The sequence below is a fragment of the Scylla paramamosain genome, chromosome 41 (genome assembly GCF_035594125.1).
Source record: "Scylla paramamosain isolate STU-SP2022 chromosome 41, ASM3559412v1, whole genome shotgun sequence".
Taxonomy (NCBI): Eukaryota; Metazoa; Arthropoda; class Malacostraca; order Decapoda; family Portunidae; genus Scylla; species Scylla paramamosain.
This window is the reverse complement of record NC_087191.1, coordinates 3071967-3097675: the sequence shown is the minus strand read 5'-3', so window position 1 is coordinate 3097675 and position 25709 is coordinate 3071967. Positions and strand designations below refer to the sequence as shown.

Below are 25709 nucleotides of genomic sequence, written 5' to 3'. Positions count from 1 at the left end.
CAAAAGCTTTTGATAGAGTCTGGCACAAAGTTTTGATTTCCAAACTACCCTACTACGGTTTCTATCCTTCTCTCTGTAACTTCATCTCAAGTTTCCTTTTTGACCATTCTATTGCTGCTGTGGTAGACGGTCACTGTTCTTCTCCCAAATCTAATAATAGTGGTGTTCCTCAGGGTTCTGTCCTGTGACCAACTCTCTTCTTATTATTCATTAATGATCTTCTAAACCAAACTTCTTGTCCTATCCACTTCTACGCTGATGATACCACCCTGCACTTTTCCACGTCTTTTCATAGATGTCCAACCCTTCAGGAGGTAAACATAGCACACAGGGAAGCCACAGAACGCCTGACTTCTGATCTTTGTAAAATTTCTGATTGGGGCAGAGCAAGGTTCGTATTGTTCAATGCCTCAAAAACTCAATTCCTCCATCTATCAACTCGACACAACCTTCCAGACAACTATCCCCTCTTCTTCAATGACACTCAACTGTCCCCTTCTTCTACACTGAACATCCTCGGTCTGTCCTTTACTTATAATCTGAACTGGAAACTTCACATCTCATCTCTAGCTAAAACAGCTTCTATGAAGTTAGGTGTTCTGAGACGTCTCCGCCAGTTTTTCTCACCCCCCCAGCTGCTAACTCTGTACAAGGGCCTTATCCGTCCATGTATGGAGTATGCTTCACATGTCTGGGGGGTTTCCACTCATACTGATCTTCTAGACAGGGTGGAATCAAAAGCTTTTCATCTCATCAACTCCTCTCCTCTAACTGACTGTCTTCAGCCTCTCTCTCACTGCCACAATGTTGCATATCTAGCTGTCTTCTACCGCTATTTTCATGCTAACTGCTCTTCTGATCTTGCTAACTGCATGCCTCCCCTCCTTCCGCGGCCTCGCTGCACAAGACTTTCTTTTTTCTCTCACCCCTACTCTGTCCACCTCTCTAACGCAAGAGTTAACCAGTATTCTGAATCATTCATCCCTTTCTCTGGTAAACTCTGGAACTCCCTGCCTGCTTCTGTATTTCTATCTTCCTATGACTTGAATTCCTTCAAGAGGGAGGTTTCAAGACACTTGTCCACCAATTTTTGACCACTGCCTTGACCCTTTTGTGGGACTGGCATTTCAGTGGGCATTTTTTTATTGATTTTTGTTGCCCTTGGCCTGTGTCCTTCATACATAAAAAAAAATAAAAATAAAATAAAAATCTATTTCCATCTATCATCCTCATCATAAAATGTATCTGTTCTTTTTTGAAACTCCCAAATGACTCAGCACTAACCTAATTACTCTGTCTATTCCAGTCATCTACCATTTTTAGAACTAATTCCTATCCATTTTTTTAAATTAATGTTTTCAAGCCTTAACCCATTGTTTCTTGTCCTTTCTTGATTACTGACCCAGAGAATTTTGCCTATGTTTTCCCTCTCCCTATTATATCCTCTCCAGTGATTATTGGTTAGCCACCTTCCTATTATATCCTACTGGTTAACCCTCTTTTTATTATATCCTACTGTTTAACCTGCTCCCTATTATATCCTGCTGGTTAACTTTCTCCCTATCATATCTTGCTCCAGGGATCCTACTAGTTAACCCTTTATCATATCATTTCACCACACTTCTCACTCACCTTTCCTTGTTCTCCACAGGCACCAACAAAGGCCAAGAGTGTAGGAATCTCAGCATTCTTCACCAAGGGTCCAGCTCAGAGAAAGCCAGATACCTCAAAGTTGGGCAGCCCTACCAGTGGTTCTAAATCTGACAACACCCCTTGCCCTAATGAGTCCAAAGAGTCTCTGTCTACTGAAAATGCCCAGCCAAATCTCAAAGGCAAGGAGGACTCTTTGGTCTTTGGAGTAGAGCAGGAGGAGGATAAAGAGGAGGTGAAGGGTGGAGGTGCTGGTGTTGGAAACACTAAAACTGCAAAGAGCAAGGTGAGAGAAATGAAGTTGATTAGATTGAGGCATACAGCAGCTGAAAGATATTTTATGACTTTTCTTTTTTTTATCTCAAAGACCCAGTTGGTTTTCTTGATAATGAAGGGCCATTATCTAATTTTTAACTCTTTCACTGTGACAGGCAACAATTCACAACACTAAGAACAGAGTGTGAAATGTTGAGACAATCAAGTTTGTTCATTCTTTATCATCACTGTTGCTGGATCTGTGAGTGGTGTTGGTAGTGAACAACTGATTCAGGCAGGTGTGGTGACTAAAGGGCTGTGTGCTGTGGCTGACTGTGGAGGTGAGAGAAGCTGGGTGTGATGGGTGAGAGACTGGGGTGTACTGTGGCTGGATGTGATAGGTGAAAGGGGCTGGCTGTGCACCACACTTACCATCAGAATGAGATGAGCTTGCTTTCATCAGATAAAAATGCTGCTTCATCCTGCATTTTTGATCAAGCATGGGACTTTCCTGAGACTTCAGCACTGTTTTGTCCAGGCCCAACTCTGAAAAATAACAGACAGACTCAGTAATCAGGAACCATGCCAAGTTTGTTCTCCAACTAGCCAAAAACTCCTTCATTAATAGAAAGTGTCAAAATTTTTCAAGATCTAACTCTCCTCATGACTTCAAGCACCTAGCCAAAAACACCTCCAATAACTTTGCTGCTTCTTCTTTCTCTCCTTTATTTCAATTAAATGGCACCACTGCTATCACATCTGTCTCTAAAGCTGAACTCTTCACTCAGTCCTTTGCTAAATACTCTACCTTGGATGATTCAGGGCTTGTTCCTCCCTCTCCACTCTCTGACTACTTCATACTACCTATTAAAATTTTTCGCAGTGATGTTTTCCATGCCCTTTCTGGCCTGAACCTATTGTTCTCTGAAACTGCACCTGCATGCCTTGCCTAGTCAAACTCTTTCAACTCTGTCTGTCAACATTTACCTTTCCTTCTTGCTGGAAGTTTGCCTATATTCAGCCTGTTCTTAAAAAAGGTGACCATTCTGATCTCTCAAACTACCTTCCTACTGCTTTAATTTCCTGCCTATCTAAAGTTTTTTAATCTATCCTCAACAAGAAGATTCTTGGACATCTATCGCTTCACAACCTTCTATCTGATTGGCAGTATGGGTTCCGTTAAGGCCTCTCTACTGGTGATTTTCTGGCTTTCCTTACTGAGTCTTGGTCATCCTCTTTTAGAGATTTTGATGAAACTTTTGCTATTGCCTTAAACATATCAAAAAGTTTTGATAGAGTCTGGCACAAATCTTTAATTTCCTATGGCTTCTATCCTTCTCTCTCTGCAATTACATCACAAGTTTCCTCTCAGACCGTTCTATTGCTGCTGTAGTAAATGGTCACTTTTCTTCTCCTAAATCTATTAACAGTGGTGTTTCTCATGGTTCTGTCCTGTCACCCACTCTCTTCTTGTTCTTCTAAACTAAACTTCTTGTCCTCTCCACTCCTATGCTGATGATACCACCTGGCACTTTTCCACGTCTCTTTGTAGATGTCCAACCCTTCAGGAAGGGAAGCAAGGGAAGCCACAGAACACCTGACTTCTGATCTGTATAAAATTTCTGATTGGGGCAGAGCAAATTTAGTATTGTTCATTGCCTCAAAAACTCAGTTCCTCCTTCTATCAACTCGACACAACCTTCCAGACAGCTATCCCCTCTTCTTCAGTGACACTCATCTGTTTTCCTCATCTACACTGAACATCCTCAGTGTGTCCTGTACTTATAATCTAAACTGGAAACTTCACATCACATCTCATCTCTAATAATGGGTTTCAGCTTGATATCAGTTGGATTTAAAAAAATGAATAGGAAGGAATTGGTTTTCAAAAAGAGTAGTAAATGAATGGAATAGATACAACAGTAATCAGGTTATTGGTTCTGAGTCATTAGGGAGCTTTAAAAGTAGACAGATTGATTTATGAGGATGATAGTGGGAATAAGTAGATACATTTATACAGTGACTGCCATGTGTAGGCCTGTTGACTTACAAAAGAACATAAGAAAATAAGGGAAGCTGCAAGAAACTATCAGGCCTGCATGTGGCAGTTCCTGTATGAAACACATACTTATTTCTACCTATCATCAGTATCCATAAATGTATCTAATCTTTTAAAGCTTCCTAATGACTTGGCATTAACAACCTTCTATTCATCTACCACCTTATTTGAGAAACCGTTGTTTCCTATCTTTTTATTAAATCCAACTTTTTTCATACTTGAACACATTATTTTTCTCCTATCCTGATTATTGATCCTGAGAATTTTGCTTATGTCATCACTTATTCCCTTACTTTTTTTATGTTCACATGTTCGTTTGTATTGCTTTCTAATATTACAATATACACATTACAAATTACATATTTTACAATATACATTTGACTGAGGGTTGTCCTGGGTATAACTATAAGCTGCATCTGGTGGCGAGGCTCTGATTTGGAACTTTCGGAGTTATAGGGAAGGTGGAGTTACCCTTTAATGATTTGGAACTTTCGGAGTTATAGGGAAGGTGGAGTTACCCTTTAATCTGCCATTGCTCCCAGGTCCACTCTTAACCCAGAGTAGTAGCACCTGCCTAGGGTCCCTGCTGCTTCTTTAGGCAGAGGCTAGGAGAAGGAAAACTCTGAGTCCAAACCACCTGCTACCTTGCAGGTTATGCCCTTCATAGGCAAAGGCTAGGCCCACTGTCTGTACCTGTGGTTGGTGTAAGCAAGGGCATGCTACCATAAAAATTTGCACCAACCAACAAATGATGACTGAAATGCATGAAACCGATCCCAGTCCCCGGCAGCCTGTAAGTGGGCAGGGGGTGCTAAGAATCTCCGGACTGAGAAAACCTGATAAACGAGAGGGAGGAGACCTGCGGGTAGGCACAGTAAGTAAGGGGTCAGTGGTGGGTGGGAGTAGGGAAGTGGTGGAGATGTTGGTGAAGAGGGGAGTGGACATTTGTTGCGTGCAGGAAGTCCAATACAAGGAACAAGGATGCAAACTGTTTGGCTGCAGAGAGGAACACTACAAGTTCTGGTGGGCGGGAAAAAGAGGAAAGCAGGAGGTGTAGGATTGTTGGTACGAGAAGAGCTGGTGGAGGATGCAATACAAGTGGAAAGGATAAACGGAAGAATAATAAAGATGAAGATCGTTGTGGGGAGGAAAGTCATGAATATTTTTTTCAGTATATGTACCACAAGTGAGTAGACCAGAGGAAGAAAAGGAAGCCTTTTGTGGTGTGTTGGATGATGTGACAACAGTGGCAGACTCAGAGGTACTACTCATTGCTGGCGACTTAAACAGGCATACTGGAAATGACAGAGGAGGATTCGAAGAAGTCATGGGCATCTATGGGATTGGAGTGAGAAATCGGGAAGGAGAAAGAATACTGGAATTTTGCCAAAGTAAAGAGCTGAGGGTGATAAATACTATGTTTAAAAAGGACAGGGAGAAGAAAATTACATACAAGAGTGGAGGAGCAGAAACACAAATTGATTTCATATTACTGAAGGAGGAAAGGGAGATATGGGTAAAAGACTGTAGGGTCATCCCAGGAGAGTAGTGTTTAACACAGCACTGCCTACTGAGAGCAGATCTAAATGTGACCAACTTGGTGAGAAAGAAGAAGCAGAGAGGCAAAGGGAAAATAAAAGAATGGAAATTGAAGGATGAGGAAACACAAAGACAATTTGAAATGAACCTGCAACAGAAAAATATGGTAAACAGAGGAAGATGGAAGGAACTGAGTAAAAATGTTCTGGAGGCTGCAAAGGAAGTCTGTGGTGAAACAACAGGTCACCGAAGAAGGCAAAGAGAAACATGGTGGTGGAATGAAGCAGTACAGAGAGGAGTGCAGGAAAAGAAAAGGGCTTACAAAAGATGGCATAGAACACAGAATGATGAGGATAAGAGAGAATATAAAGAGAAAGCAAGGCAGAATAAAAGGGAGGTAGCCACAGCAAAGAGGCTGGTGTGGGAAAATTGGGATGTAGAATGGAATTGTAGTGAGAAGCAAAAAGATATTTTCAAAATTGCAAAACAGGTGAAGAAAGAAAAAAAAGATGTAACTGGAGCAAAATGTATAAAGGATGAAAGAGGAATTATCAAGATAAATGAGGAAGAAATACTTGAGAGGTGGAGGTGCTACTTTGAAAACCTGTCAAACAAGGAAAATGAAAACAACCTGGAAGAGGTGGATATGGTGGAAGTTCCGATAGAAGAAATCTTGGAGGAAGATGTGAACAGAGCATTGAATTGAATAAAAAGTGGAAAAGCGGCGGGTCCAACAGGAATCACCAGTGACTTAATGTAGAAAGCGGGTGTTATAAGAGAATTAACAAGGGTGTTTAGAGGCATAATTGACAAGGGAGACATTCCTGAAGACTGGAAAAATAGTATGATGGTGCCTATCTATAAAGAAAAAGGAGATGCCTTGGAGTGTGGAAAATATACAGGAATTATACTATTGGAACACAGAATGAAACTGTTCGAAAAGGTATTGGAAGAGAGGCTGAGGAAACTGATAAAAGTGGATGGTCCACAGCTTGGGTTTTGCCCAGGAAGATCAACAACAGATGCAGTTTTTATAATGAGGCAAATACAGGAGAAGTTCAGTGAAAGGAAGAAGCTATTCCATGTCTTTGTTGATCTAGAGAAGGCATTTGACAGAGTGCCAAGGAAAGCAATTGGGTGGGCACAAAGGAGACAAAAAGTGCCCAAAAGGCTCGTGACTGCAGTCATGTGTCTGTATGTGGAATCAAGATCATTGGCAGGAACATCAAGGAATTTTGACTTAAGAGTGGGAGTACACCAGGGTTCAGCTCTTAGTCCAATACTCTTTATCACAGTAATGGATGAGGCTACTAAACTGGCAAGAGGAGATGGCCTGTTGGAGCTACTCTATGCTGATGATTTAGTATTGACAGCAGAATCAAGGGAGGAAATGAGTGACATGTTTAATAGGTGGAAGGAGGAGATGGAGCAGAGGTGACTGAAAATAAACATGAAGACATGGTGACTGGAAATGAAGCTAGAGAAAAAATTCAGTCAGGAAAATGGCCATGTGGATGTTGTGAAAAAGGAGTGGGAGCAAACTCAGTGTTGTGTACTAGGTGTAATAAATGGTGTCACCAATGATGCTCAGGTCTGAGGAATCTCAGAGGGGTGCAGAATTTTGTATGTCCAAGATGTGTGCGGGAGGAGGAGGATGGTGGTGGTGGTGATGGTGATGACAAGGATGTCGGGTTGGAGGTGAATGGAGGTGTGTTGGAGGAGGTACAACAGTTCTGCTATTTGGGAGCTATGTTGGACTGTGAAGTGGGTATAGAGAGAGCAGTAAGGGCAAGAGTAGCAGCTGCATGGGGAAGATGGCGAGAAATTGCCAGTTTATTGGTGAACCGCAGCATAAAACTGAGGAGCAGGGGAAGGGTGTACGGAGCTTGTGTCAGGCCTACTCTTCTGTATGGAGCAGAAACATGGGCATTGACAAACAGACTGACAGATATTCTGTGTAGCTATGACCGCAGGATGCTGAGATACATGGCAGAAGTGAGGTGGCAAGACGGAAGGTCTAGCAGTGAGGTGGCAGAGATGTGTGGAGTTGAAGACCTTTCTGTTGAGCTGAGGAAGAGAAGACTGAGATGGTTTGGACGTGTGAGAAGGGCGGAGATAGGGATGTTGAGCGAGGTGGAGGAGGTGAGGGTTGGAGGCCGATGGCCAGTGGAAAGGCCAAAGAAAAAGTGGAGGAAGTGTGTGATGTAGGATATGAATTTGTTGGGAATAGAAGAACATATGGCACAAGATTGCCACTTGTGGAAACTAGTCATCGCCTGCCCAACCCCACCCTAATGGGAAAATGCGGACTTTAAATGAAAATGACGATGATGATGATGATGATGATGATTCAACTGAGGGTGGTGCAGTTTTACTTCCAGTGAGGTCTAAAGCATTGGATCAGGGGTTGCTGTTAACTTAAAACTAAAACCAGCTGTGACCTCGCAACCCTTTGTGTCTCACAACACAAGGGGGCAGTTACAGCCTGCCCTCTAAAGACAATTCTCTTCTTCCACACAAAACTACACGCACCTAATAACACACACACACACCCTTCACTGAAAATTTCAAAATTATCACGGCAACTCCTACACCAGCCTTGGAGTCCCCATCTGGGAAGGGGACCACAAATGTCCCCAGATTGGACTGCTCTTCTGATAACAACCCTAAGTGTCTTGACACCCTCCTCAACTTTTTCTTCATTAACTTATGCAACATTTGCAGTCAAAAATCTAATTTTCAATCTGTGGAACACCACCTCTCATCTTCTAAACCTCATCTTCTTTTCCTTACTGAAACTCAGGTGTATGAGGCAACTGACAGTAGCCCCTTTTCTGTTAACTCCTACTTTCTCCATCCTCATTTTCAGTCCATAGCTGGATTATGTGCGCAACAACTTAACCTGCTCTTGTGCCCACACTCTTGAATCTTCTGAGTTTTCCACCCTCCGGCTACGACTATAGAGTCACTCTCAGACTAAATTTATCTGTGCTGTATACCTCTCACCTAACTCCTCTGACTTTAAGAAATTCTTTGACTACTTAACTTCCAAAGTGGAGCAAATTCTGACTCTCTTCCCTTTTGCCGAGATCTCCATTCTTGGAGACTTCAGTGTTCCCCACCAGCTTTCACTTTCCTCTCTCCCTCACTGACCATCCTGGTGAACTAGCCTTCAACTTTGCTATCCTCCATGATCTAGAGCAATTGGTGCAACACCATACTTGTATTCCTGACTGTCTTGGAGATACTCCCAACATTCTTGACCTTTTCGTAACCTCTAATCCTTCTGCTTATGCTGTTACTCTATCTTTTTCAGTGGGCTCCTCCGATCACAATCTCATATCTGTATCTTTTCCTATCGCTCCAATCCCTCCTCAGGATCCCCCTAAGCGAAGGTGCCTCTGCAATTTTGCCTCTGCTAGTTGGAGGGACCAGAGGAGGTATTTTGTTGATTTTCCTTGGAATGACTACTGCTCCCATGTCAGAGACCCGTCTTTGTGTGCCAAGTGCATAACAGAGGTGATAGTGTCTGGCATGGAGGTGTACATTCCTCACTCTTTTTCTCAACCTTAACCTTCCAAACCTTGGTTTAACACAGCTTGTTCTCGTGCTATACATGATAGAGAGGTGGCCCACAAAAGGTACTTAAGCCTTCCATCACCAGAATCTTATGCATTTTATATTTCTGCCTGGAACCTTGCGAAGTCTGTTCTCCAACTAGCCAAAAACTCCTTCATTAATAGAAAGTGTCAAAATCTTTTGAGATCTAACTTCCCTCATGACTTTTGGCATCTAGCCAAAATATCTCCAATAATTTTGCTTCTTCTTCTTTCCCTCCTTTATTTCAACCAGATGCTATCACATCTATCACTAAAGCTGAACCCTTCACTGCTATCACCTGCACTGCTTCACCCAACACTGCTATCACATCTATCACTAAAGCTGAACCCTTCACTCAAACCTTTACTAAAAACTCTTCCTTGGATGATTCAGGGCTTGTTCCTCCCTCTCCTCCAATTTCTGACTACTTCATGCTACTTATTAAAATTCTTTGCAATGATGTTTTCCATGCCCTCGCTGGCCTAACCCCTCGGAAGGGTTATGGACCTGATGGGGTCCCTCCTGTTGTTCTCCAAAATTGTACCTCCATGCTTGCACTTTTGCCTGTCTGTCAACATTTACCTTTCCTTCTTGATGGAAGTTTGTTTACATTCAGCCTGTTCCTAAAAAGGGTAACTGTTCTAATCCCTTAAACTACCATCCTATTGCTTTAATTTCCTACCTCTCTAAAGTTTTTTAATCTATCCTCAACAAGAAGATTCTTAAACATCTATCACATCATAACCTTCTATCTGATTGCCAGTATGGGTTCTGTCAAGGTCGCTCTACTGGTGATCTTCTGGCTTTCCTTACTGAGTCTTGGTGAAACTTTTGCTGTTGCCTTGGATATATCAAAAGCTTTTGATAGAGTCTGGCTCAAAGCTTTGATTTCCAAACTACTCTTCTATGGCTTCTATCCTTCTTGCTATAACTTCATCTTAAGTTTCCTTTCTGACCATTCTATTGCTGCTGTAGTAGATGGTCACTGTTCTTCTAAATTTTTTAACAGTGCTGTTCCTCAGGGTTCTGTCCTGTCACCCACTCTCTTCTTATTATTCATCAATGACCACCTAAACCAAACTTCATGTCCTATCCACTGCTACGCTGATGATACCACCCTGCACTTTTCCACGTCTTTTCATAGACATCCAACACTTCAGGAAGTAAACATTTCATGCAGGAAAGCCACAGAATGCCTGACTTCTGATCTTTCTAAAATTTCTGATTGGGGCAGAGCAAACTTGGTATTGTTTAATGCCTTAAAAAGTCAGTTCCTCCATCTATCAACTCGACACAACCTTCCAGACAACTGTCCCCTCTTCTTCAGTGACACTCAACTGTCCTCCTCTTCTACACTGAACATCCTCGGTCTGTCCTTTACTTATAATCTGAACTGGAAACTTCACATCTCATCTCTAGGTAAAACAGCTTTCATGAAGTTAAGGGTTCTGAGGCATCTCCAACAGTTTTTTTTTCACCCCCTCCCAGCTGCTAACTCTGTAGAAGAGCCTTATATATCCATGTATGGAGTATGCTTCACATGTCTGGAGGGTTCCACTCATACTGCTCTTCTAGACAGGGTGGAATCAAAAGCTTTTCATCTCATCAACTCCTCTCTAACTGACTGTCTTCAACCTCCCTCTCATCACCGTAGTGTTGCATCTCAAGCTGTCTTCTGCTGCTATTTTCATACTAACTGCTCTTCTGATCTTGCTAACTGCATGCCTCCCTTCCTCCCACGGCCTTGCTGCACAAAAGTTTCTTCTTTCTCTCATCCCTTTTCTCTCCACCTCTCTAATGCAAGAGTTAACCAGTATTTTCAATCATTCATCCCTTTCTCTGGTAAACTCTGGAATTCCCAGCCAGTTTCTGTATTTCCACCTTCCTACGACTTGAATTCCTTCAAGAAGAAGGTTTCAAGACATTTATCCTTCAATTTTTGACTAACGCTTTGGACCCTTATATGGGATTGGCATCTCAGTCGGTTTTTTTTTTTATTGGATTTTTGTTGCCCTTGGCCAGTGGCTTTCCTACATAAAAATTTTTTATTTAATTCTTTATACTGAATGTTTCAATGCCTATTTGGAGAAAGAGAGAGAGAGAGAGAGAGAGAGAGAGAGAGAGAGAGAGAGAGAGAGAGAGCAAATATTATTAACTTTCCTCTCATCTGCCAGACCTCCTCTTCCTCCTCTGCATCCAAGAAGAGGAAGAGCAAGGGGAAGAATGATGAACCAAAGACAAAGAGGACAAGAATTATACAGCTGAGTGATTCTGAAAGCGGTAAGGATGGTTGTAGAAGTAGTAGCAGCAGCAGTAGCAGCAATAGTAGTTGTGGCTGTTGTAGAAGTATTGGTGGTGGTGGTCATACTAGTAATAGTAGTGGTGGTGGTGGTGGTGGTAGTGTTAGTGGTAAAAACAAAACATACAAAGAAATATATATATATATATATATATATATATATATATATATATATATATATATATATATATATATATATATATATATATATATATATATACAGGAGAAAACACAAGTATTGTGTAAACAACAAAAATATTACAGTGAAAATCATTATAGAAGAAAATGTCCAAATGTTTATACTGCACTTGTTTTTTTTTATTTTCATGTTTCATATTTGCATTGAGCTGAATCATTCGTTTCTTCTCTTCCCATTATTTTTTTTATTTTTTTTTATTAATTATCTTTATCTTATTTATTTATTTGTTTATGGCATGATTTCCTTGTGTTTTCTTCTTTTTTGCCTTTTATTTATTTATTTATGTATTTATTTTATTTTTGTGTATTTTGTGTATTTTGTGTGTGTGTGTGTGTGTTTGTGTGTACATAACCCAGGATTGGTTTGGTTTAAATCAAATGATTTAAATTAGTTTCAGCCAGAGTAAAAAAATAATGATTTTAAATCAAAATTAAATATACTGTATTAAAAATTATTTGTGTTATATTGAGAGTAAAAATCATCATTTAAATCAAAATTAAATATAATGTATTTAAAGTTATTTTTTTTATATTTAGACTAAAAAAAATCAGGATTTAAATTGAAATTAAATATTCTGTATAAAAAAAATATTGAAGTGTTATCTTGACTAAAAATAAGTGTTATTTAAATAAAAATTAAGTATATGGTATTAAAAATTATTTAAATGTTATATTGAGAGCAAAATATATAGATTTAAACTATATATATATATATATATATATATATATATATATATATATATATATATATATATATATATATATATATATATATATATATATATATATATATATATATATATACACACACACACACAGACACACAAACGTAGAAGAAAGAAGATGATGTGAACCAGTTGCACAGGAAAAGTATTAAGTCTATTTGTCTTATACTGAGTGTACTGATCCTGTACTGGTCCTGCAGCAAGTCAGGCACCAGTGAATCATTATCTCTTACAAGAAAAATATTGGAATGTGTAAAAAAAAAGAAAAAAGGAAGGTCTTTTTGTTGATAATAACAGTAAATGTAATTATGAAGTTTAAAGAGTTTTTTTTTTTATTACAAAGTAAGTTAGTTATTTTAATGTAACATCTGATTAAATTATTAGTTCTACTTATGATTTTTATCTGAAAAACTCATGTTGGTTAAACTATGATTTCATTAAACATTGGCCAAGTTTAATACAAGAAAATGGCATTGTAAGATTGAAACAAATAATCATTGCAAGCCATCAAGAATTAATGCGGAAACAAATTTAAATAAAAAAAATAATTTAAGTAAAAACAAAAAGAATTTTAATCAAATATTTTTTTAATAATTATTTTCCAGCCCTGACAACAATTTGTAAGCTTTATGTTTTCACTTTTTATGTTTCCTTGTGCTTTCATTTTTTTGTAATTTTTTTTTATTTATTTATTTAATTCTAATTGTTTTATTTATCTATTTTTATGTTTTCTTTACTTATATATATATATATATATATATATATATATATATATATATATATATATATATATATATATATATATATATATATATATATATATAAAGCCTTTGTATTTTATTTATTTATTTATTTATTTATTTGTTTATTTGTTTATTTATTCATTTATTCATTCATTCATTCTATTTATTTATGTATTTTCTTCCTTTTTTGCAGTGTAAGGAGAAATCCCACAAAACCAATGATATATGTTTTATTGACATAGATAGATAGATATGTAACATTTTCACACAGAGGACAAAACAGTATCATATTTTGTTTTTCTGAAATGTTTGCATTGCAGGGAGTTGTATTCACTGACACTTCAGCACCTAAGAAAGAGAGGTTATAGTTTCCCAGGCTGAAGGAAAAACAAAAGAGATGTGATTGTGGGGAGATGTGTTTATGACATATAGATGTACAGTGGTTGGCAAGGCAACGTAAATTTAAATTTCAAGTAAGGATTTGATGAAATATGAGAAATGTGCACAGTCAGACTCCATTCACATGACACCATCGGTGGCTGCCACTGGTTACCACAGTGTGAAGAGGTTGGGTAACTACTGACTTGTACCATCCCTTCTCATGCTTGTCAGTCAAAAGAATTGTTTCAAAAGAGGACCTGCTTCTCTTTGCTTTGCAGACCAGAAGAGAGAGATGCTCTCAAAAGAGATTTTTTTTTTTTTTATGCAGGAGGGACACCAGCCAGGGGCAAAAAGAATCCAATAAAAAAAAAAGCCCACAGAGGTGCCGGTCCCCAAATAGGGTTTGAAGCAATAGTAAAAAAGCTGAAGGATAAGTGTCTTGAAACCTCTCTCATGAAGGAATTCAAGTCATAGGAAGGTGGAAATAGAGAAGCAGGCAGCAAGTTCCAGAGTTTACCAGAGAAAGGGATGAATGATTAAGAATATTGATTAACTCTTGCATTAGAGAAGTGGACAGAATAGGGGTGAGAGAAAGAAGAAAGTTTTGTGCAGTGAGGCTCCGTAAGGAGGGGAGGCATGCAGTTAGCATGAAAGTAATGGTAGAAAATGGCTAGAGATGCAAGATTGCTGTGATGAGAAAGAGGCTGAAGACAGTCAGTTAGAGGAGAGGAGTTGATAAGACAAAAAAGCTTTTCATTCCAGCCTGTAAAAAGAGTGGAACCACCCCATACATGTGAAACATACTCCACTTATGAACAGATAAGGCCCATGTACAGAGTTGGCAGTTGAGGGAGGTGAGAAAAACTGGCAGAGACATCTCAGAGTGCCTAAATTCATAGAAGCTGTTTTAGTTAGAGATGAGATGTGAAGTTTCCAGTTTAGATTATAAGAAAAGGACAGACCAAGGATGTTCAATGTAGAAGAGGAAGAGTGTTGAGTGTCATTGAAGAAGAAGGGATAGTTGACTGAAAGGTTGTGTTGAGTTGACAGAATTGAGTTTTTGGGGCATTGAACAATACCAATACACCCCAGTCAGAAATTTTAGAGAGATCTGAAGTCAGACATACTGTGGCTTCCCTGTGTGAACTGTTTACTTCCTGAAGGGTTGTACATCTACAAAAAGACACAGAAAAGTGCAGGGTGGTTATCATCTGTGTAGGAGTGGATAGGACATGAAGTTTGATTTAGATCATTGATGAATAATAGGAAGAGTGGGTGATGGCAGAACTCTAAAAAACACCACTGTTAATAGATTTAGGAGAAGAATAGTGACCGTTTACCACAGCAGGAATAGAACAGTCAGAAAGAAAACTTGAGATGAAGTTACAGAGAGAAGAATAGAAGCTGTAGGAGGAAAGTTTGGAAATCAGAGCTTTGTATCAGACTCTATCAAAAGCTTTTGATATGTCTAAGGCAACAGCAAAAGTTTCACCAAAATCTCTAAGAGGATGACCAAGACTCAGTAAAGAAAGCCAGAAGATCAGTAGAGTGGCCTTGACAGAACCCATACTAGCGGTCAGATAGAAGGTTGTGAAGTGATAGATATTTAAGAATATTCCTGTTGAGGATAGATTCAAAAACCTTAGATAGGCAGAAAATTAAAGCAATAGGACGGTAGTTTGAGAATTAGAACAATCACCTTTTTTAGGAACAGGCTGAATGTAGGCAAACTTACAGCAAGAAGGAAATGTAGATGTTGACAGAGTTGAAAGAGCTTGATTAGGAAAGGTGCAAGCATGGAGGCACAGTTTCAGAGAACAATTGGATGGACCCCATCAGGTCCATAAGTTTTTTCAAGGGTCTAGGCCAGCGAGAGCATGGAAAATTTAATTGCAAAGAATTTTAATTGGTAGCATGAAGTAGTCAGAGGGTGGAGGAGAGGGAGGAACAAACCCTGAACTTTCCAAGGTAGAGTTTTTAGCAGAGGTTTGAGTGAAGAGTTCAGCTTTAGAGATAGATGTGATAACATTGATACCATCTGGTTGAAATTAAAGAAGAAAAGAAGAAGCAAAGTTATTGGAGACGTTTTTTGGTTAGATTCTAGAAGTCATGAGTGGAGTTAGAGCTTGAAAGATTTTGGCACTTTTTGTTAATGAAGGAATTTTTGGCTAGTTGGAGAACAGACTTGGCATGGTTCCAGGCAGAAATATAAAGTGCATGAGATTCTGGTGACAGAAGGCTTAAGTACTTTTTGTGGGCCACCTCTCTATCATGTATAGCACAAAAACAAGCTGTGTTAAACCAAGTTTTGGAAGGTTTAGATGGAGAAAAAGAGTGAGGAATGTATGCCTCCATGCCAGATGCTATCACATCTGTTATGCGCTTGGCACATAACAGAAGCAGTAGTCATTCCAAGGAAAATCAGCAAAATACCTCCTCAGGTCCCAACTAGCAGGGGTAAAATGCCAGAGGCACCTCCACTTAGGGGGATCCTGAGGAGGGTCTGGAATGATAGGACAAGATACAGATATGAGACTGTGATTGGAGGAGCCCAATGAAGAAGAGGATTTAGAGGTTAGGAAAAGTTCAGGAATGTTGGCTGTATTTCTAAGACGGTCAGGAATAAGGGTAGGGTGTTGCACCAATTGCTCCAGGTCATGTAGGATAACAAAGTTGAAGGCTAGTTCACCAGGATGGTCAGTGAAGGGAGATGAAAGCCGAAGCTGGTGGTGAACATTGATGTCTTCAAGAATGGAGATCTCCGCAAAAGGGAAGAGAGTCAGAATGTGCTCCTCTTTGGAATTTAAGTAGTCAAAGAATTTCTTTAAAAGTCAAAGGAGTTAGGTGAGAGGTATACAGCACAGGTAAATTTAGTTTGAGAGTTACTTTGTAGTCATAGCCAGATGGTGAAAACTTGGAAGATTCAAGAGTGGGCATGAGAGTGGGTTAAGTCATTGCACACATAAACACAACATCCAGTTTTGGATTGAAAATGTGCATTAAATGTTTCCATGTAGAATGGAGAGAGTCCTGTATCATACACTTTACATTGATTTATGTGCCAACAAGAAGAAATTCTTTAATTTCTATTGTTTGAGGAATCCCTAATTTGAGGAACTTTTAATCCTCATAATGCTGTAATCTTAAGTGGATTGATCCCAAATTGCTGAGCATTTCTCCATTTCACAAATAAGGTCTTCTGTCTTCATTATCTCTTCCACTTATGTTATTTTCCCCCTCCATCACAAATGTGGTCCTTCCAAAATCTGGCATAACAGTGAAAAGTTATGGATTATGGACAACAGTGGCATCTCTCAATGGCTTCATGTGAAAGTTCCCACTTAAAACAATTCCCAACAGTGAGTAGCAGCCACTGTGAGTGGTGATCACAGGTTGTGAGAGCATGCCACTGCCTCCACTCAGAGGAGGAGGCAGTAGACACCTGCCGAAACGATAATTACTCCCAGTGAGGTCTAAAGCACTGTTCGGGGGGTGCTGTGAACTTATCATTAAACCCAGCTGTGACCTCACTGAACGTTTCCCTTTGTGTCTCACAACACAAGAGGGCAGTAACAGCCTGCCCTCTAAAGACAACTCTCTTCCTCCACACAAAACTACAAGCACCTAATAACACACACACCCTTCACTCAAAAATTTTGAAATCATCATGGCGACTCCTACACCAGCCTCGGAGTCCCTCCATCTGGGGAGGGGACCATAAATGTCCCCAGGTCGGACTGCCTTTCTGTCGACGACCCTAAGTGTCTTGACAACCCCCCTCAACTTTTTCTTCATTAACTTCTGCAACATTCGCGGTCTAAGATCTAATTTTCAATCTGTAGAACACCACCTCTCCTCTTCTAAACCTCATCTTCTTTTCCTCACTGAAACTCAGGTGTCTGAGACAACTGACAATAGCCCCTTTTCTGTTCCCTCCTACTTTCTCTATTCTCATTTTCAATCCAAAGCTGGATGCTGCATTTATGTGCGCAATGACTTAACCTGGTCTCATGCCCACGCTCTTGAATCTTCCGAGTTTTCCACCATCTGACTACAACTACAGAGTCACTCTCATACTAAATTTATCTGTGCTGTATACCTCTCATCTAACTCCTCTGACTATAAGAAATTCTTTGACTACTTAACTTCCAAAGTGGAGCACATTCTGACCCTCTTCCCTTTTGCAGAGATCTCCATTCTTGGAGACTTAAATGTTCACCACCGGCTTTGGCTTTCCTCTCCCTTCACTGACCATCCTGGTGAACTAGCCTACAACTTTGCTATCCTCCATGACCTAGAGCAATTGGTGCAACACCCTACTCGTATTCCTGACCGTCTTTGAGATACACCCAACATTCTTGATCTTTTCCTGACCTCTAATCCTTCTGCTTATGCTGTCACCCTTTCTTCTCCGTTGGGCTCCTCCGATCACAATCTCATATCTTTATCTTGTCCTATCACTCCAATCCCTCCTCAGGATCCCCCTAAAAAACAAAGGTGCCTCTGGTGTTTTGTCTCTGCTAGTTGGGGGGACCTGAGGAGGTATTTTGCTGATTTTCCTTGGAATGACTACTGCTTCCGTGACAGAGACCTCTCTTTGTGTGCTGAGCACATAACAGAGGTGATAGTGTCTGGCATGGAGGCATACATTCCTCATTCTTTTTCTCGTCCTAAAGCTTCTAAACCTTGGTTTAACACAGCTTGTTCTCGTGCTATACATGATAGAGAGGTGGCCCACAAAAGGTACTTAAGCCTTCCATCACCAGAATCTCATGCACTTTATATTTCTGCCCGGAACCATGCCAAGTCTGTTCTCCAACTAGCCAAAAACTCCTTCATTAACAGAAAATGTCAAAACCTTTCAAGATCTAACTCCCCTTGTGATTTCTGGCATCTAGCCAAAAATATCTTCAATAACTTTGCTTCTTCTTCTTTCCCTTCTCTATTTCAACCAGATGGCACCACTGCTATCACATCTATTTCTAAAGCTGAACTCTTTGCTCAAACCTTTGCTAAAAACGCTACCTTGGACGATTCTGGGCTTGTTCCTCCCTCTCCTCCACCCTCTGACTACTTCATGCCACGTATTAAAATTCTTTGCAATGATGTTTTCCATGCCCTCGCTGGCCTAAACCCTCGGAAGGCTTATGGACCTGAAGGGGTCCCTCCTATTGTTCTCCGAAACTGTGCCTCCGTGCTTGCACCTTGCTTAGTCAAACTCTTTCAGCTCTGTCTGTCAACATCTACCTTTCCTTCTTGCTGGAAGTTTGTCTACATTCAACCTGTTCCTAAAAAGAGTGACCGTTCTAATCCCTCAAACTACCGTCCTATTGCTTTAATTTCCTGCCTATCTAAATTTTTTGAATCTATCCTCAACAGGAAGATTCTTAACCCGTAAACTGCGCCAGACATCTTAAGATGCTGTTCGACCAACTGCGCGAGACATCTTAAGATGACAGGTTTTCTAAGCTGCATTTCAAAAGTTCCCGCACAGCCACCGTAAAATCCAATGAACATCATTTGGCAACATCATCTCTCTTTCGCTCCATATAGGCATTATTGTCTCAGTCAGCCTTAGGCAGTCATGGAAGACGGTAATTCATTATCATCTTCCGATGCTGGCCAGCCTCCTGGCTCCCACATTCATGGCCATGGGGGAGGCAGATGTAAAAAGAAGATAGTAAAAAGAAAGCTTGGACTCGGCCCTGATGATGTAGATTATTTACAGCAATCAACTTCTGGTGCTGTGAGAAAGCCCAAGAAATCCCGTAAACACACTCCTGCCTCTCAAGGTCAGGAGCACGCTGCCGCTTCCTCACTGCCAGGCAAAGCCCGTAATATGCCATTGACACCATCAAAATTTTTACCATTGATAGAAGATTCTGAGGAATCACTCTCAACACTTCCTGATGATTCACACTGGCAGAAAGAACAGGAAAATTATCTCTTTGACACCTTCCCGGCTCCCCTGTCGCTGGCCCCCAGCCACTTCCCAAGGAACTTCAGCCATCCATCACTGCCACACAATGTATTTTTTTTCATTTTTTATTTCACATTTCAGTGCTCTACTTGTCTCCTTTGAGTTTCAAAAGATCAAAGATAGTTTTCAAGCAAGTTAATTTTTTGCCATTTTTTGCGCACCCTGCAGCTATCCTGAAATCATAATTGCGCAGTTTAAGGGTTAAACATCTATCACTTCACAACCTTCTATCTAAACCCTCCTCCTATTCTATCTAAACAACTTCTATTCTATCTAAACCCTCCTACGGTTTCTATCCTTCTCTCTGTAACTTCATCTCAAGTTTCCTTTCTGACCGTTCTATTGCTGCTGTGGTAGACGGTCACTGTTCTCTTAAATCTATTAACAGTGCTGTTCCTCAGGGTTCTGTCCTGTCACCCACTCTCTTCTTATTATTCATTAATGATCTTCTAAACCAAACTTCTTGTCCTATCCACTCCTACACTGATGATACCACCCTGCACTTTTCCACGTCTTTTCATAGACATCCAACCCTTCAAGAGGTAAACATATCACGCAGGGAAGCCACAGAACACCTGACTTCTGATCTTTCTAAAATTTCTGATTGGGGCAGAGCAAACTTGGTATTGTTCAATCCCTCAAAAACTCAATTCCTCCATCTATCATCTCGACACAACCTTCCAGACAACTATCCCCTCTTCTTCAATGACACTCAACTGTCCCCTGCTTCTACACTGAACATCCTCGGTCTGTCCTTTACTTATAATCTGAACTGGAAACTTCACATCTCATCTCTAGCTAAAACAGCTTCTATGAAGTTAGGTGTTCTGAGACGTCTCCGCCAGTTTTTCTCACTCCCCCTGCTGCTAACTCTGTACAAGGGCCTTATCCGTCCATGTGTGGAGTATGCTTCACATGTCTGGGGGGGTTCCACTCATACTGCTCTTCTAGACAGGGTGGAATCAAAAGCTTTTCGTCTCATCAGCTCCTCTCCTCTAACTGACTGTCTTCAGCCTCTCTCTCACCGCCGCAATGTTGCATATCTAGCTGTCTTCTACCGCTATTTTCATGCTAACTGCTCTTCTGATCTTGCTAACTGCATGCCTCCCCTCCTTCCGCGGCCTCGCTGCACAAGACTTTCTTCTTTCTCTCACCCCTATTCTGTCCACCTCTCTAATGCAAGAGTTAACCAGTATTCTCAATCATTCATCCCTTTCTCTGGTAAACTCTGGAACTCCCTGCCTGCTTCTGTATTTCCACCTTCCTATGACTTGAATTCCTTCAAGAGGGAGGTCTCAAGACACTTATCCATCAATTTTTGACCACTGCTTTGACCCTTTTATGGGACTGGCATTTCAGTGGGCATTTTTTTTTTATTAGATTTTTGTTGCCTTTGGCCAGTGTCCTTCCTACATAAAAAAAAAAGAAAAAAAAAGTGGCAGTTACCTGCCCAGGCTGTCCATGCCATTATGGTGGCCTTGTATGAAAGGCTCCATTGCATGCTATAGAAGGTGACTGGTGGCATTGTGTAAATGAGGCCTTGAAGTTTTCCAAAGAGGTTAAAAGATCAATGGAGTACATTAGCTGAAGAAGCAGTGTGTGAAAACAATAAATGTATAAATTTAAAGCACATGATTATTTGGTATTTAAGGAAAACATTTATTATAATGGGTTTTTGCCATTCTGTTTTACACAAAATTTTGCATAGTGGTAGGTCATAGCAAACATAGCACTCCTTTACCTTCATTTTTTAATTTTATTTATTTATTTATTTTTTATTTAAGACACCCTTTCAAAATACTAGAACAAAAAAAAAAATATTTTTCTTAGATTTTGTGCCACACATGTAGGTACAGTATTGATCTTTAACTGAGAATGTTGGAAATTTTTATTAGTATTAAATTTGTGAAAACATTTTTCTTGCAACTTTCAACCTTTGGCAAATTTTGACTCATGAAGATTTTTTTCATGTTTATGAAATTTAAAATTATAAACATGTATGTTTGTAGTTTGTCTATTCTAACAATCCTAAAGCTTTGAAGGCAATCTATGAAGAAATGGCTGAGTTTTAGGCACATATTAGCATGTTGTTTTGACATACTTGCTCCTGAACATTTGTTACTCATTGTTCTTTTATTAGTCGTAACTTCACTTTGATATTACATTGTCTGTGTCATTCCTTCGTATTTGTATGTTAGAAAATACTTTGGAAAGTTATATTTTTGCTTGAGTGGCTCTTGGTTTCTGCTCCATGCCCTTCTGTGGTGTGGCATTACCTTATCATAGTCTAGCTGTTTCAGAGCTGCCACACTCCTCATTGTTGCCATGTTTCCCTTAAAAAGGCACCACTTTCATATTCAATTTTGTATGCCTTGGCATCCTCAGAAATACAGGAAATAGGACAAGATAGTCATGTGGTGCCTCCAAGGAAATGACACATCTCTTAACTAAGGCTGGCGAGCTACTGAGACTGGGAGCAAGGTACTGAGCTGAGAGCACCACTCACTCTCCTTCAAGTGTTACATTTCATGTTCACCTAAAGAAATTGAGCAAGGCACTGAGCTGAGAGCACCACTCACTCCCCTCCAAGTGTTACCATATTATGTTCACCTAAAAATTGAAAAATTTTGCCAATTTTATTTATTTATTTATTTTTTTATTTATTTATTTTTTTTAAAGACAGGCTAGTGATATAAAACAAAGACATGTGGTTGAGCATGGGACCTTTAAATGGGATTTAAATGAAAAGTATTGCATATTTTGTCATAAATCTATATGAAATAATAGGGAGTGTGTAGGCCTACCACACATTTTTTCACAAAAGGTCATATTTTTCATATTTTTTTGGGTCTCCCAACCAGATGTCCCTCTTAGAAAGTGATATTACAGGCTTGAATCAATCCTGTGAAAATACAAGTAGATATTATGAAGGGGCATGTGTAAACCAGTGTATGCTGTCTGGCCTTGTTGTCGATGTATTTGGCCAATTTTGCTATGCCAAAGCTCCTAGAGCACAGTAGGGTGGTCCATGAGACTGTTCCTTTCCATCAGGGGCTGACAGGGCTAGGAAAGTAAATGATATTTGTGTGAATGTGTTATGCTTAGTCTGTGCCACCCCATGTGGGATTGCTAGCCTGGATATATATACTTAGATAGGTATTTACAGGTAAGTAAACATCATGGGAGAATAACGTTGTTATGATATTCACCAGAGCATCTCTCTACACAACACAGTTTAGAGGCAGGTATTCAGTCCCTTCAGTAAGATGCAAATCTTTATCTTTGTGGTTACAACACAAGATGATAGATCATTATTTCTTCCTATTCCTTCTTTGTTAAAACGTAAAGCTAAGCCTTCCTTCCACAGATGTAAAAGAGAGAGAAGAGGAGGAAAAGATGAAGGATTACTCCTCCACCTTTTCCTCCTCCTTGAAGAGTATAACAAAAACAGATTAGATGTGAAGGTTGTCACCCGAAGGCAACTGTTGTGTAACAGTTAGCAGATCTGCCCTGCAACTGGAAAGTCCCAGGTTTGACCCTCCAGGTGGTGCCTGCCTTTTTTGGTGAACTCCCTGCTCTAACAGTAGATGTCACATATCTTGATTTCAAGAGTTATATCTCATTTCTTTGCCTCCTCCTCTCCTCTCCTCTCATCTCCTCTGTTCCTTTTCACCTCTCCACCTCCTCTCCTCTCCTCTCCTCTCCTCTCCTCTCCTCTCCTCTCCTCTCCTCTCCTCTCCTCTCCTCTCCTCTCCTCTCCTCTGCTCTCCTCTCCTCTCCTCTTCTCTTCTCTCCTCTCCTCTCCTCTCCTCTCCTCTCCTCTCCTCTCCTCTCCTCTCCTCTCCTCTCCTCTCCTCTCCTCTCCTCTCCTCTCCTCTCCTCTCCTCTCCTCTCCTCCTCCTCCTCCTCCTCCTCCTCCTCCTACACCCCCACAAACACTAAACCAAACCATCCTTTCACAGATGAAGAAGAAGAGAGGGATGAAGAAGATGAGAGATTGCTACTGCTTCCTTCTCCTCCTCCTGTGAGGGTCAATTCAGACTCAGAGGAAGAGAGGGAGAAGAACCTCCAACCATCCAAGTGCCCAGAAGAGGAGGTCAAACTGGGGATGAGGAAGAAGATAGTAGATGAAACTTTTACAAATGAGGCGGGATACCTTGGTGGGTGATTGTTTGGTTGTTGGGTTACTTTATTTGGTGAGTAGGTTAGGTTTGTTTATTTGGTGGGCGACTTTGTTTGTGGTTTGTTTGGGGAGACGTGTGAGACGTGGATGAGAAAGGATATTTTGGTGTGTGATTTTACTTGAGTATCAACTATGATAGCAGTGTCAAATGAGTTAGATTTGATTTATATATTTGATTTTTATTTTCTGTTTTTATTTATTTATTATTTTATGCAAGAGGATCTCTGGCCAAGGGTAACAAAAGAAGGGTTAAATAAAAGAAAGTAACTGAAGATACCATTCAAATCTTATGGAACCTAACCTAATGCAACAAATATGTGATTAGCTTGAGTGGCCTGTGTTCACACATGATTATGTACATGTCATGCATCTTGTCTTGTTCTTACCTAATTGGGTTTTTACAGGATTGATTCAAGTTTTTAATGTCCTGTCTTTTAAAGTTAATTTGTCATATTTACCTTTAAAGCTATGAATGGTCCCTGCACATCAGTCAGTGCATTCTATTGCTCTGTCAGGAAAAATATTTTTCCTCACATCTTTCTTTACTCTTCTTTTGTACAACTTCTTACTTTGTTCTCTTCGTGTTCATTGTGTGTGTGTGTGTGTGTGTGTGTGTGTGTGTGTGTGTGTGTGTGTGTGGGTGATTCACCTACAGTCGTCTGCTGGTCACCCAGCCTGCCGTCACCCTACAGAAAGAGCTCAGAGCTCATTGTAACTGATCTTTGGGTAGGACTGAGACCACTGACACACCACACACTGGGACAGCGAGGTCACAACCCTTCGGGTTACATCCTGTACCTACTTGCTGCTAGGTGAACAGGAGCTACACATTAAGAGGTTCGCCCATTTGCCTCATAGCTCCCAGGATTTGAACCCGTGCCTTCTTGGTTGTGAGCCAAGCGTGCTAACCACTATACTATGCAGTGTGTGTGTGTGTGTGTGTGTGTGTGTGTGTGTGTGTGTGTTTAGTAATGTACAGGATTTGAATCACTTACACTTTGGGGACAACCACCCACAAGACAACACCCACCCACTGTCCTCCAGACTATAACAGCACTCAAATCTGATCTCAAATCAAATCACTTGGAAGACCAATGATTCCCACTGTGTCCTACCGGTGTTGAAGGGGTTGGAGGCTTGGCTTGTGGCCAGTGTTGTTATCTCTGATGAGCTGCGCCGCCCTATCCTGCAGCTTGTCCAGGATGGCAAGGTGTGTGCAGGCCGTGCTACTCCATGCCAGGTGCACGTATTTTATAAAGCACTTCTATACCCTTGCTGTCCAGAAGCCACAATATCTTCAGAGAGGCCAGCTTCCCAGAGGCCCCTCTGGCAAGCTGTTCAGTGTGGTTCCTGAAGGTCAGCCCACGGTCGTAGGTAACCCCCAGCACCTCCACCTCATCCTGCGGTGTCAGTGTCTCCCCCGTGAAGTCGAAACATAGGGCTGGCCTTGACCTAGAGATGATGAGCAGCTTGGTTTTATGTGGTGTGAATCTCACCTTCCACGTGCTGCCCCAGGCTGTGATACTGAGCTGTAACATAGCAGTGGCTTCCTTCCCTGAGCCAAAGCTGCGGGTCAGCTTGAGATCATCCACATAGGCCCTGGTGCTGGGAAGGAGGTGCAACAGGTCATTTATATACACCTTCCACAGCAGGGGTGGCTGAGGCAGGTCCCCTGAGGGACACCTGCTTTGATGGGCTGCACCTCAGACTCTCACCCTCTAATAGTCACCCTCAGGTGCCTGTCACTCAGGTTAGTTGCTGAGGAGCAACAAGAGGGTCCCATTTACATCTGCATCATGGAGTTTGTTGACCAGGGTTGTATGTCACACCCAGTCAAATGTGCCCTCTAGGTCCAGTGCCATGATAGCAGTGGCCTTGCCTTGGTCCAAGGCAGCACTAAGGTCAGTTTTCAGCAACAGGTACAGGTCAGCCGCTGACTGGCCTTGCCTGAAGCCAAACTGTCAGGTGCAAAGCAGGTAGTACTATTTGAGGTGCTCAGCGATGCATGAAGCCACAACGGTCTCCATCACCTTACTAAGCACTGGCAGTAAGGACACAGAGTGGTAATTTTTAGTGTCACTTTTTTTTTTTTTTTTT

At 40.7% G+C, this 25709-nt stretch overlaps 1 protein-coding gene across 5 annotated transcripts in view; it reads left to right on the top strand.

Moving 5' to 3' along the window:
* The window catches only part of LOC135093130 (DNA polymerase delta subunit 3-like), a 64070-nt gene that overhangs the window by 27051 nt on the left and 11310 nt on the right, over window positions 1-25709 (top strand). For all 5 annotated transcript variants that reach the window (XM_063992038.1, XM_063992036.1, XM_063992040.1 and 2 more), the window contains 3 exons: window positions 1652-1936; window positions 11278-11383; window positions 23392-23589. In XM_063992038.1, coding sequence (XP_063848108.1) covers window positions 1652-1936; window positions 11278-11383; window positions 23392-23589 — 589 coding nt within the window. The remainder of the gene's footprint in view (window positions 1-1651; window positions 1937-11277; window positions 11384-23391; window positions 23590-25709) is intronic.